The 14,013-nt window shown below is 48.1% G+C and overlaps 3 protein-coding genes and 1 non-coding gene across 4 annotated transcripts; 1 reads left to right on the forward strand and 3 right to left on the reverse strand.

The window, feature by feature from the left end:
* Positions 1-3,684: 3,684 nt before the first annotated feature.
* J4E83_004125 (uncharacterized protein) lies at positions 3,685-4,428 on the forward strand (the record flags this gene model as incomplete). Its single annotated transcript, XM_049331056.1, has 4 exons — positions 3,685-3,928; positions 3,979-4,101; positions 4,161-4,279; positions 4,333-4,428. The coding sequence occupies 4 exons, from the start codon at positions 3,685-3,687 to the stop codon at positions 4,426-4,428; spliced, it is 582 nt and encodes a 193-aa protein (XP_049189602.1).
* Positions 4,429-7,718: 3,290 nt separating this feature from the next.
* On the reverse strand, positions 7,719-9,491 carry J4E83_004126 (uncharacterized protein; the record flags this gene model as incomplete). Its single annotated transcript, XM_049331057.1, has 3 exons — positions 7,719-7,847; positions 7,903-8,912; positions 8,960-9,491. The coding sequence occupies 3 exons, from the start codon at positions 9,489-9,491 to the stop codon at positions 7,719-7,721; spliced, it is 1,671 nt and encodes a 556-aa protein (XP_049189603.1).
* Positions 9,492-10,830: 1,339 nt separating this feature from the next.
* J4E83_004127 lies at positions 10,831-10,934 on the reverse strand. Its single transcript has one exon. It is a non-coding gene; the product is annotated as a tRNA-Lys (tRNA).
* Positions 10,935-12,292: 1,358 nt separating this feature from the next.
* J4E83_004128 (uncharacterized protein) lies at positions 12,293-13,543 on the reverse strand (the record flags this gene model as incomplete). Its single annotated transcript, XM_049331058.1, has 3 exons — positions 12,293-13,074; positions 13,124-13,451; positions 13,505-13,543. The coding sequence occupies 3 exons, from the start codon at positions 13,541-13,543 to the stop codon at positions 12,293-12,295; spliced, it is 1,149 nt and encodes a 382-aa protein (XP_049189604.1).
* Positions 13,544-14,013: the final 470 nt, after the last annotated feature.

The raw sequence follows: 14,013 nt of genomic DNA on the forward strand, positions 1-14,013 counted from the left end.
CTATAATAGAACTCTTTTCTACTAAACTAATATCTATATACTTTCTTACCTGTGCTAATTACCTTACGTTCTTATAGTAATATATTTTTATACTCTCTAATACCTAAATATTATACTACTTTCTATTTAATAGAGTAGAAGCGCTAGAGGTTACTAATACTCTTAATCTAAAGTCTAATAGATAGTCTAGCTTCTACTTACTATCTCTAGACTAATCTTAACTAATATCTAATATTTCTTACTAGGCTTATAAGAAGACTCTACTCTTAGCTAAGCTAAAACTAAAGCTATAGCTACTTTTATAGTATAGTAGAAGACTTTTAGCCTAATAATAGTAACTATTTTCTTAGATAGCTTTAAGTAATAAATTAAAAGTTAAAGAGCTATAATCTATAGGTACACTATTTACTAAGACTAGACTAAATTAATAACTAGCTAAAGTTTATTATATTCTCTCTCTTATATATTTAACGTAGAAGTAATAAAGATTTATAAAAGTCTTATATACGTAGTCTATTTTACTCTATCTAGCTACTAGAAGATTATACTTTATATTAATAGTACTTTTATTATTTAGAGTATCTAAGAATAAGTACTAGTATTATTCTAATAGACTTTTTTATAGATATATAGTATTATAAATACTTATAATATATAAGTATAGTAAGTATCTAAATATATAAGTATCTCTAGAAATAAATTAGTAGACTAAATAGTAAATAATAAAGCTAAAGACTTATATCTATCTTTTAGTTAAGCTAATAACTCTATATATTTAAGTATTAAATTAATTAGTTAGAGCTTACTAGAATAATTCTACTAAAGCTAGTAGAATACTAAAAGAAGTAAACTATCTACTTAGTACTTATAATAGTAACTATCTTATACTACTAGATAGCTACTAATTATACTAACTTTACTCTAGCGTGTGCTAGCTAAAGCTCTAATAATCTACTCTAAATATAAAGACTTTACTTAGTATTACTAAAAGTTTAACTATAAAAATATAACTTTAGAATATATCTATAGTAGAGCTAAGACCTCTAAATATATTATCTTTTATAAAAGAACTTAAGTAAAATTTTAACTTTAGTCTCTTTAACTTAATACTCTCTCTAGTATATAGAATAAGAAGCTTAAGTACTTTAAAGAATTAATAGACTAGCTTAATAAATTTATATTCTTTATTAAAGTAATAAACTACTATAGTAGTATAATTATACTATAAATTTACTTAAATTTTACTAAGACTTACTAAATTTCTTAGTATTTTTTAGTAAAGTACTAGCAGCCTAAAAGCTACTACTACTTACTTTTATTTACTATTTTCTTATTATTTTATATTTACGTTTACTATTTTTTATTTATTCTTATTTAATAATAGTAGTAAGCTACTATAATACTACTAAAAGGTAGTATTACTACTAAATATAATAGGTATAAGAAGTACTTAAAAGCCTTCTTCTTCTCTTTAATATATACTTAATTTACTTTAACTAGGCCTATAAAGTAGTGTACTACTACTATAATTTTTTAGTAGTACTTACTAAAATACTTTCTAAGAGGTTATATATAGGCGTAAAACTAATATTAATTAATTAATTAATTAAGGATGGCACGTGCGTAGGTTCTTCGGCCTTCTGGTTTAGAATGTGAGAGCGTTCTTACGCATACTTCGGTCATCGAGTTTATTATTATATGTACAAAGTTTCTTCTTTTTCAAGTATCCTCAGCTTCTGATGAGTTGACACTAAGTCCACTAAGCTCCCTAAGTGACCTGGCTGACATCGGCAAGGCTTCGAGCCATTGCAATGCTGCAGGAAAGGCGCCAGGTACTGTCGTAGTGGTCGTCAACGTATGTTGCAGTTCACCAGCGCTAATACCCATCCTTATGGCCTCGCTGTTAACATTCGACTCGTAGTTTATTCTGGGACGCCCGGGTCCTAGTTCAAAACTGAGCATGCTTCTGACTGACTCTTCCTTCGTCGAGTCGTCTGCCGTTGGCTCTTCACTGTCTGGTGACTTGGGCCAAACGGTTTGGAAGAATGTGTATATCTCTGTCGCGACTCGAAATTTCTGGGGTAGAAGCGGTCCGAAAAACGGGAGATTAGCACTGACAACAGCGAGCGCAGACTCGACGGTGCTCCATACGAAAACTGGTGTAGTGAAGTCTAAGCCTACTGTTAGCTATGTAGGGTTCCTCATGCGATGATTGACAACATACAGGTAAGATCGTCGAAGTTGTCAGCGACATCACGACCAATTCTAACAAAAGTGACGATACGAGCTATCGCTGCGCCACACACACTAGAGCCCGTTAGCTTACTATGGTACGTTATCGTCGGGAAACTGACAGAGCTCCTAGTAGCAGAAGACCCGCTACTGCTATGCGCTTGCTCCGTCGCATCTGCAATTGGTATATGACTGGGAGTGGTGAAGCCAGTATGGCTAGGTCGGTGAGGAAACCACTGATGGCGACAGCGTAATAAAGTTGTTGAGTGTCCACGCAATCTATCCTTGCATATTCGAAGGTCGTCCACAACGTACGAGGATCGCTACATTGCAATGTTAAGGCAAAGAAGAACGACACCGCCCAAGCCACAACAATGACCATCAAAACTGTGTTGATGGCAAGAAACCGCAAGTACACGAAGAATACTCGTCGATAAAACCAGAGAACGGAAGTCTTGCTGAAGCCCAAAGAAGCCAGCGATAGGAGCTGCACGGCATAGTTTGCCTACAAGCATTAGCAGACCCATCGAAGAACAAGGCATGGACGTACCCTTCCGTATGCAGCTAACTGTCTCGTATAGATGGGGCCTTGAGGACCCATTTCATTCACCTGATGTTGCGCCATAGCGCCATATTCCGTCCCTATTGCCCATGTCAACACGAGAGTTCATCATCGCCCGGTAACTTCACTGACCAAGAATCAAGGTGATCGCCATGCCGACAACGCATAACTACGATGTTGTTAGCCGTAAATCATCGCAACAAATAGGTCCTCTAACCAAAGCCGGAGCTATCAAGACGTCATCTAGACCGAACTTGTTGTTGGACTTCGTATGCGCCCAAATCCTCAATGCAACAGAGACAGTAGCTAGGAATGCTAGCGTGGCTGCCAGCGCAATAAAGTTGGGTGCGTTCCAAGCCATGCATGTAGTATCCACTTTATGCAGCCTAAAGCTGTATGTCGCTTAGTTTGGCAAGGGGCACGGTTGGGGCAGCTGCCGGTCTTCGCATACGATATAGACGGTCCAGATGTAAAAACGAAAAGTCTGACCCCCAGTAACAATATGCTGTGTAACGAGTGAGTACCTGGGTAAGGTTTGCAAGCAGTTGCGGCGGGTACGGAGGTACTTGGAGGGTTCCAACGCCCTGTGGCGAGGTCTCCCTACCGTGCCACATGCAACCGAGATGCAAGGGCTTTCTGTTTCGCCTCGCTATCACATATGCACGTCGCAACGTTCTTGGTGAGTGCTGCTAAAGCGGCATGAGACACTTACTGCCGCTGTGAGCTATTGAAGGATTTGAGATCACTCCGCGGAGACATTACATCACATGTCTAATGTCGTTCCTAGCACCAGTTAGATAGGTCAGAAAGACTTCCAAGGTTTCCGGCTCATTTTGCATCCTGGAAAAAGCCCAAACCCATAGACTCAGAATCGACTGTAGTCTGCCAATATGTCCGATCACGAAAAGGACATTGACAACACCGAGGCGGCATGGCCTCCGTCCGACGACGAGAGTACACCGTTCCGCGGAAAGCCTGTGTTAGTACATAGCAGATATCCGATAGTAGTAAGATTCATCGCTGTTACGGTGGTCCTGAGCTATGTAATCTTTGGAGGCCTCTACTTGAAGTTGAAGCTTCACTCTATGGATCTGGAGTCTCAGATACGAGGCTTGCAGCCTGAACTCTTCCCGTGTTAGCCGCACCATCTTTTCATTCGATATACAAGCTAAATTGGTCCGCAGCGCTTGCGAAGTCCACATCGTTTCGTCAAGATAGCCGTGTTTTCCCCTTGACGGTGGCAGGCACCCCGTTTGCTGGCGTTCCAAGCTCCGAGTTAGATCACGCATGGCACGAACTACTGGAAGGTCAGAATTCCACCTAATTGACTTGTAGTTTACGATCTTTGACTGACGTGCTGTGACAGGTACCGTCATCCGCGTCGCTCGCGAGGACTTGGACTACTACAACGTCACATCTCTACCCTTAGCCGATGGCTCTGGCTACGCATCCGAAATCTTTATGACCCACGAACTGCATTGTCTCGTAAGTCTTTCTCGGTCGAAATGATTAGGTGCATATACCGACAAGGTCTGCAGAAGAAGATAAGGCAATGGATGTACAAGGAGTCGTACTTTGAAGATGTACAGGGTCTTGCCCGTAATGAGTTGGAACGGCACATCAGTAAGTCTTAGCGACCGTCATTCAGTCTCCTCTAGGCGTCTCTGACCCAGCTGTAGACCATTGCATTGAAACACTGAGACAGGGCATCATGTGTAGGGGTGATGTGTCGCTAGGAACGTACACCTACCTATCGGGGGGAGGCAATGATGTAACGGCACGAAGTTGGGCTTCGCACCAGTGTGTTGATTTTGATGCGCTCATGACATGGACTAAAGCCCGCTCCATCGACATCTTTGCGGACGGAGTGTTAGTCAAGCCTGAGGATGTTGGCCCTGAGCACATCACAGAGAGAACAAAACCGCATGCATAAAGGCTTCTCGTTACGTATAAGGTAGATTCATTCTGAGTTACAATTTGTCGCTCTCATTCACGAAGTTCGCTTCAAGGTCGTGGTTATGCAGTGCTTCTTCTCTCAGGATGCCCCATTCATCCGCCCAGTCCACCAATCCGGCATAGTCTCTGCATGTTCTCTCGGTCTGCCATCCAGAGATACCGCGCGCAGTATAGTTCATCGTCTCAAGGTTGGCATCCGCAAGACAGATGAGTGATTGACGCAGGTACTCAAAGCAATGACGAACGTGGTGATGGCTGGTGCGGTGGTTCTTTTCACGAGACTCATCACCCATCTCCACCAACTTCCCATCTACCGAAGCCCAGAAGGCTTGTCGAAGCATGTTCTGTTATGAGGTCAGTCTGGGTTGATTATGGCACACTGTTTACGTACCAAACAATGAAGTTCATGGAAGACAGCAATGCCGGCCACATTTGGTGCTAACTCCGGATGCTGGATGAAGCCCAGTTTCTCTGGAAAAAGAGAAGCCCATGCTGCATCGCTCTCCTCGTTCGGTCTCTGAGGAAAGGTTTTGTTGAACTTCATGTAGTAGTGTACATCTCCAGGAGGTACTGAGAAGAGTGAGTTCCTATCCACATGACTGAACAGTTGTGAAGCCTACATATCGTGCTAGATAGTGTACTGGTTCTGGATCTGGAAGAACCCAGCGAATAACCAAGACCCAAGGTCGCGACTACGCTCAATATGACGATCAGCGTCTGTAACAGTCTTCGACTGGTTGAATCGGGCTTCGTCTTAGATACAACAACAGTGGGGTCACCATCCGACGAGGAAACAGGTAGATAGCCTCCCGATTTCGCCATGTCGCCTGTTTGGTTGTATGAGCTCAGATGCGTGGGCAATCGAAATGCTTGTGGCACTGGTCGAGAAACGTATACAGTTGTTATTTGTAAATTGCCGCAACGTGGGCATCGAGATCCATCCGGCACATGCCGGCAAAGCAGCGAGTATATCGTTACGGAGATGCTGTTCACGTCAGGGCTCCAGCATTATGCAAGGGAACTGCCAAACGCGTCAGGCGGGCGTCAATTGACTGCAGATGGTTGGTCAACGTCCTCCGCGGCCTTCCTGCTGCTTCCACGCGAGCGCCATGTGGTAATTGTCAAGGTTGAGAGATCCTTCCTCTAGCCTGACTGGTAAAGGATCGGCTAGTGGCTTGGACCGTTATCTGGGGCGTAGCGAACTCACCTGAGAAGAGCAACATCAGTTGTGGAATTCGTAGACGGCAACACACCTGATCAAGTCGAAGGATGTAGTCGCATTAGCTTGTCCACGTGTACAATGCAATGCGATGCAATGCGATGCAAAGTCTGCGGACGTGAGGTCAGCATAAGCAATCGCGGGATAGCTGTGGGCCAGTATAGAAGACCAGCGTATGGCACCGTAGTGGAGTTGGTGGTACAAGACAATTCTCCAAAAGAAACTATTACCACTTCGATCACTCATAATCATACCACAATATGCATCTCTCGACTGTCTTCTTCTCCGCTTTAGCGGCTTGCGGCTTGCGGCTTCTTTGCTAGTGCACTGCCTGTCGAGCCGAAGCGCGGTCAGTTGACATCGAGCGCTGTACCCGTCATCTTGCTAATACTATGAGTAGATGCAGCCGCCGCACCCAAAGCCGACGCGGCCCCTGGCTTCAAGCCAGTTATTGTGTGGGAACACACAAACAGCGACGATGACGACGGCATGGTTTACCAGTGGCGCCGTAAGGAATAACTTTTCGGGCTTGGGAAAAGATGGAGGGGAGGAGCTGCGACAAGTCTATGGTATCGAGCGACTGGAAGGATAATGCTTTGCTTACGATCTTTGATGATAAATGAATCAATCGATGAATGACCATGCATTTCTTTCTCGGCAATAATGTGATGCAATCCATTGATGCATCAAAGGTATCCTTTCCAATGGAAGCTGTTCGGCACTACAAATTACTCGTCACATTTAGCTTCAAAGATTCGGAGTGCAGACCCGGTGGCTGGTGCAAATCGCGCAACTTCAATCTCGTGTTGGCTTCGGCGAGCGATGTTTTCTTCCAACTCTTGCTCACCGGCATTCCCTATCTCCAGCCTTGTCAAATCCAAGACCCTGCACGAGAAGTCAATCCCGCGGGTGCAGGGTCTGCTATCAATTTGAGTTTACTGGAGCTTTCGATCCTGGCCGGCTGCGGTGAGTGTTTCTTGGAAAGATCCTCGTCCACTAGTCGTGTATGATGCGTGATATCAGCGGCGAGCGGAGCCATACGGCTCTGGGCGATAGACATGTTGGCTGGGGAGTCTTTGCAGAGGTACAATCGCGTCTTCTGCGCGTAACTCATACCTTGGCACATAATGGCTTGTACCTAATGATTGGACGCATACACGACGAGATGTATGGTGCACATGGACTTATGCAGCAGGCATCTGGGTTTGACAGCCGCGGGTGGCGTGTCTCGGTAAAGAGTGTAGGTAGACTGGACTATAGGGCGGCAGAAAGCACGAGGGTCGGCTGCAATGCACCTGGCAGGCCTAGACGCAGGGTGGCCGTAGCGGTGAGGGTTTCGGAAGCAGCATCGCATGCGCCATCTTGACATGTAGTATGCGATAAGTCATGGAGCTTCGTGGTTTTGTGGATTAAGTGAATGATGAACGTAGACCCAGTAGCAGGAAGAAATTTGGGGGCTGGCGCGGGCGCGGGACTGGGCGGCCGAATGGCCGGCACGCATTGACCAGCGCATTTCCCAGCTCCCTCAGCTCCCAACTGTGAGCATCGAACGACGTCACCATCATACCTAGGTAATGTACACGCAGCATGGCTGCGCACAACGTGCTGTTCATTGCGTACATAAAACGAACACTTCTGGTTCTTCCATCGATGTTTCAAACCAGCCGAAACTACCTAGGTAGGTAGCCAGTGTCGTCATTGACTCTAACGGGCCCATCTTCTTCAGTCGCAAAGGACCTCGGGACGCATTCACGACAGATCAAACCCCGTATACCCGTTCTTCGCCGTCTCGTTGATCGTCTTGTAATAAGCCGGCACGCCTCCGATGTACATCAAAGGCTCTCTGGGCTTTCCAGGGATGTTGGTACCCATGTACCACTGTCGCAGCATTAGTAAATTACAATCTCCCATCCATCGACTCTCTGCAACTCACAGAATCTACACTGGGCAACAGCGACGCATTAGCAAGCTTCCAGATGAGCTCTTTCCACTGATCCTCGCTCTCCTTCTGGGCCACGATCTTACGAAGCGACTTCTCCTTCATATGGTTCATCATTTGCAAGACCCAGTCGCCTTGCAGCTCAGCGCACGTGGGACCATTGCACAGCGCAGTCGGCGCTTGGGGCCCATATGTGAAGAACATGTTCGGGAAGCCTGCGACAGCCATTCCGAGATATGTCTTTACGCCGTCCTTCCAGTGCTCGCTCAGGCTCTCGCCTGATGGACCGCGGATATCGATCTGTTTCAGGCCACCGGTGATGGCGTCGTATCCCGTCGCGCTGATGATGTAGTCGAACTCGTGTTCTTTCTCGGCGGTTTCGATGCCTTTCTCAGTAATCTCTTGGATTGGCGTACCCTTCTTGCTGATGTCAACAAGAGAGACGTTGGGCTTGTTGTACATCTCGAAGTATCCATTCTCCAGCGCGATGCGTTTGCAACCGAAGGAGTAGGGTTGCTCCATGGGAGCGAGTATATCGGCGACTTTGTTGTCACTGATTTTCGCTCGCGTCTTGTCCCGCCAGAACTTGTATGCTTCGCGGTTGGCTTCTTTGCTAAAGAGCATGTCTTGGTAAGCCGCAAGCCAGAACTTGAAATCGCCTTCATTCCATAGATCTTCGTAAACCTTCATTCTCTGTTCTGGCGTATCGTCGAATGTAGAGCGGGGAATGAACTCAAACGAGAAGCCTGAGAAGCGAGTTTTCAACCCCCCGAAGAAATCCGGATACTCAAGCTTGGAAAGGGCTTGTTGCGGAAGGTCATAGTCGACTTGACGCATTGGCATTGACATGTTCAGCGTTCGCTGGAAGACTGTGAGCTGACTGGCAACTTTGCTCAACTCCTGCGCTATCTGAATGCCAGTAGCGCCTGTTCCAATAACAGCCACCTTCTTGCCGCGGAGATCGGGTTCCTCAAGAGGCCAAAATGAGGGATGGAGGAAGGTGCCTGATCCATGGTTAGTGTGTTTCACTGCGACGGCAATGTGATCCAACCTTTAAAGGAATCGATGCCTTTCCAATCGGGAATGTGCCGCTTCGCCGCGAAGCCAGTGTTCAGCAACAGAAACTTCACCTTGTACATCTCGCCCGCCTTCGTCTTCACGATCCATTTCGCTTCGTCATCACTCCATGTCGCAGATGAAACGAACGTGTCAAACTTGGTATCCTTCCTCAGATCCCATACCTTAGCCACGTGAGCAAAGTAAGCGCGAAGATCCGAACCTTCTGGGAACCTCTGCTTCCATGTCCAATCCTTCCAAAGCGCTGGGTCGGAGAATTCGTAATGGGGGATGGAGCTGTCGACACGAACGCCTGGGTACCGATTCCAGTACCATACACCGCCGTAATCGGATCCGTGTTCGACGAGCTTGACGTTATAGCCTGCGTCGCGGAGTGTCTTGAGCTGGTATACACCGCAGAAACCTGCGCCAACTATCAGGGCGTCGAGATCTTGGATGTGCGTGCCATTGGTGCCGTTAGCACTGCCGTTGAGGGACAGTCTTTGGATATCTTCGATGGAGCCCATGTTGATGTATGACTTGAGCCGCAGTCGCGCTGGTGGATGCGAAGGATGAAGCCGATATGATGTTGATTACACTGCAGGTGTGGCTGGAGAAGAGATGACAATGAGGAGAGGCTTACACGGATAGCAGATTGTTGGACTTCTTGCGTAACTTAAATGAATAGGCTGCAGTTCATCCGGGGTGTATTATCACAGCGCATCGCGCGCGAGAGGGTAGTTCTGCAGTTCTTGGTCTTGTTCATCAGACCATGCCTCGACGAATCCTTGTGCTCAGTGTCGGATTAGAACGGTGAGAGGCGGTAACACAGTGCGTGACCCGCTTACTCTGGTAGGGGTTCCTTCGGACATCGCACCGGTGTGGAGCTGCCAAGGCCTCTGCGGTACGGCACACCCGTTGGATGGCCAGGGGCAGTTCGTGAAGCCGGAATGTGGCATGGCAGGGAGTCCAACACCTATCGCACGATACAACATGGACGTCACACTGATATTGCTCCAAAGTACGAGAATTGCGCTCATCGCTACTACTTTGTTGTGACACCAAGTTTGGCAGCGCCTGCAGCGGATATGGTCAGTTCCACGGCTACGCGTGGAGGATGTAAGATCCATGTAGCACTATATGCATCATGGAAGGTTCGGCCCTTTTTTCATGGGGCCGACGAGCCTGGCGCTACAGGCGGGGAAAGGCGGCGCGGGCACTCACTGGAGAGAGACCGTTTTGTAATCATGACATGCGTTGATGAGGGCTCTGCTGATGCGTCTTACAAGCATGGCAAAAATTGCCGGGCGGTTTTGCACCAGACAATTTGGAGTCAACAATGCATCCGATGCCGGTCTATGTAAAGACCGAAAGAATAACTTCAGCTGCCAGGCCTACACTCAAGTACGATGTGCATATCAGCGGTTACTCCCCTCATGCTAGACTTATCGACAGATACATGTGTTATTCTGATCTGAAGTCTGCGATATTGTACTTTCAGAGGCATCATGAGAATGTCGCACACGATAACAACGAGACAGCTGGTCTGACGTGCATAACGTTCGTCGTTGTGACAGCGTCTAGTCACAGTAGCTTGTTCGTTAGCTGTGAACCTACAAGATGCGAAAATGCGCTGTGTAACCCTCTAAGTACACAACATATGCGTAATGCCACACCTCGCGGTTAGCAACAGACATAATAGGAGACGATGGAAGGTATGAAAAGAGCCTATGGACGTTGACTTGGCGACATGGCTTGTTGTGATTCGCGCCGGCGGAAGTGCTTGGCAAAAAAGGTCCTTCAAGAAATCAACACCCAACTCCTGGACGACGATGACATGTCCCCAAGAGCGCAAAAAAACAAGGAAGCCCGACGTGGGGGTCGAACCCACAACCTTGAGATAACCAATCGAGTCTGATTAGGACGTGAAAGCTAAGAGTCTCACGCTCTACCGATTGAGCTAGCCGGGCGATGCTATTGTTTGATGGAAGAAGTCGATATTGAAACGCCTCTATACTCAGATGATACTTCCTGAGAGTAACGTTCAGGCTGTAGCAAACCAGGCTGCAAGTTGTTGAACTTTGGGATTGGTGGTTGTGGTAGCAAAGAAAATTTCTTGCGGTCGTGTGGGGCCGGCGGCGGCGGAGGACCGGCGAACATCGTGCGTGTAACCTACATGACTTGTCAACCGAGAACGATCATGCTGACTCTCTTCTACCGTTCGGAGTGATTTACTGGTATTACAGATGAAAGGTATGTTTCATCAGACATACTTCAGCCGCGGTATAGAGGCGTGGGATGCGCATAGATGCAGCGACGTTGTGTGTCACGACCAACAGGGAGCTTCTGAAGTCAGGTGTTCCTGCTTCGACTCCGGATACACACAGGAAGATGTCTTCGCTGGTCCCAAGTTTTGAGACTGCGAGGCTGGTTACTGCTGTGTAAACAGGGGCTCATGGCAATCCAGTCGCACGCCCTGTGAACTCCAGACCGCTCGTTGATTGAAATCTTAGATCCGGCATAGAAACACGCCAGCAATGAATTCTGGTTCGAATCGATAGTTGTCCTCCATGTGCTACGTGTACTACGTGTACAATGGGGGGCATGTTGCGACGCAGGGAGGCTGAGGTAGCTATCCGGGGGAGCGATGGATCAACTAAGAGTGGCTCGATGTATTGGTGCAATGGAGCAATAAAGACCGCAAGAACATCTCAAGCATCCGATAAAGATTCAACGAAACCGAGAGTCGTTGTTGAGGTTGCAGTGTAGTGCTCCTTGTGGACACCTTACACCCCATAGCTGCAGCACCCTGATGACGTATCCACTCCTGTCCCCACGTGCACAGACCACTACCTCAGCTCGGATCAGACGGCTACACCCAACACAGAGCCTCGTCCTTGTTGCAGTCGGCGTTCACACAAGCTTTCTGATCGACGTCTAGTGCGAGGCTGGACTTGGGAATTTTGGAGACAGTGCGAGGCTGGGTCCTAGGATTGGTGCATATCTGGTATTTACTTCGGACATGTCAATGCAGCCTGGTTCCCTACTCCAAGCGTACCTCAGGAGGGCTCAGGTTAGCATTTTTGATAGCTGATTTATATGAAAGCTTGGACTGAATTCATGTTTCACGTTGAAAAGTATACTGTTGATGGTATATATTGCTGCCGTTACATCGTTTACTCATACATCATGAAAAGAAGGAATCGCAATATGCATGCATGCAGCCCACCGCCCCCAAAAAAAGGTATACTTGCGACCCAACGCCTTGCTGTGACATAAACAAATAACCCCCAAAAATACACGATTCATCATGGTGATTGCCAGACGCTCACCGATAAATCATCTCTTCCCTGAGAACGCTCCTCGGCGGACTGGGTACGTGTGGCGCAGGGAGACTCAACCTCTTCGTTTCGACCTTGACCTCGCGCAGATCGATTTCTTGTTCCAGTTCGCCGACATCGTGGTATGTTCCCACGTGTTTGACCAGGCTGTCTACTGTCCGGCAAATCGCGTCGACGTCTCTGCCCTTGCTGCAGATTGTGCACGCGTACTCGCCATCTGGGGTATGGCACTTGATGACGAAGCGCTGGGCAAGACGGAACTCGCGTGTGTCCATGATATCGTGCTCATAGCCAGTTGTCTTGTCCCAGATAGTGACGGGTGTCCGTTTGCCGATCATCCAGAAGTCTTCGCTGGTTACGTCGAGGCGCACGCCGCATGCAGGACATGCGCAGCTACCTCCAGGGGCAAAGGAAGCTGCCAAGGGGTTTCCGGGCATGTATTGTAGATCGAGTGCGTAGCGGCAGAAGAGTTGCTCGGGGCCATCCATGGGCATAATAGCACTAGGCGCGCGCTGCGAAGGGACGAGGGAGCGCGGAGGCGATGCAGGGCGAGGTGGGGGTGGTGCGCCGACTTGCGAGCCTCCTAATCGTTGTTGCGCTTCTTGTAGGGCGATCATGGAGCCTTCCCTGGCTTGGTTTGAGGCGGCGATAAGTTTGGACATGTCGGCGCGAGTCAATTGGCGGTCGTTGTATAAGGCATCTTGGAGGACGTTTATAACGGTTTGTTGGAGGGAGATGATGTGCGCTTGTAGTTTGTTCTCGACGATGGCTGTGCGCGGGGTCAGTCTTGTACCAGTTCTCCAGCGCAATCAACTTACCATCACCCTGGGCGAACCGGCTGCCCATCCTGCCATAGCCTTGGTCATACATCCTCTGAACCATCATACCATCCCTCTCAAAATTGTTTCCTACGTCGTCGCGGCCTCCACCGTTCTTTAGCCGATCGATCTCCTGTTGTCTACCATCGGCTCTCTTCTGCGCCTCTTCGAACTGCTTCTTCAGCTCCTTGATCTCGCCATCTTGTTTCGTGTCGCGCTGTTTTTGTCGATGCTGTTGGCGCTTGTCTGAGACGCGCTCCCATAGCCCCATAGACGCCGTGAACGTGCCGACAAGCGTGGACGCCAACGTGGCCACGATGAAGGTTTTCTGAGCCGCACGTGTTAGATTTGCGATCAACAGTAAGCGCGGAGTGGGCATACCTTGAGTTTCTCCTCTTCGATCCATGATGCGTAATTCATTGTCGCGTTGGTGGTGTGAGCAAGTAGGCTCGTACGCCGCTTCAGTATCGAACCGCGGAAAGGGCCGAGGAGATGGCGTGTTAAGGTTGCACGTTGGAAAGACGACACGTGCGTGCTTGAAAGATTATGATCCCAACTCTTTCTAGCCTCGTGAAGTAGCCGCCTTCTCAGGTATTGGTAATGCAACAAAGTGAAGTAGGAAAAGAAAAGCGCGGAGAATAAAGCGCAACCCCCTCCGCATTGCCAATGACGCACTCTGTCCTCCGCCCGTCCTGTAACACACGCGAGTCGAGCCCCCAAACGGCGCCCGACCTTAGATCAGCCGGGCATGGGAAATAGCGGCAGCTGATTGCACCAAATGTCGCGCAAATATCGGAATGGGCATGGACGCAGTGCTCTGACCGCTGGTTTCACGATGTGTTGCGAGCCGCGCCAGCAAAGTGGATGCGCCATGTGCTGTGATGTCATGC

The sequence above is a fragment of the Alternaria metachromatica genome (genome assembly GCF_023757995.1).
Source record: "Alternaria metachromatica strain BMP 0045 chromosome Unknown scaffold_7, whole genome shotgun sequence".
Taxonomy (NCBI): Eukaryota; Fungi; Ascomycota; class Dothideomycetes; order Pleosporales; family Pleosporaceae; genus Alternaria; species Alternaria metachromatica.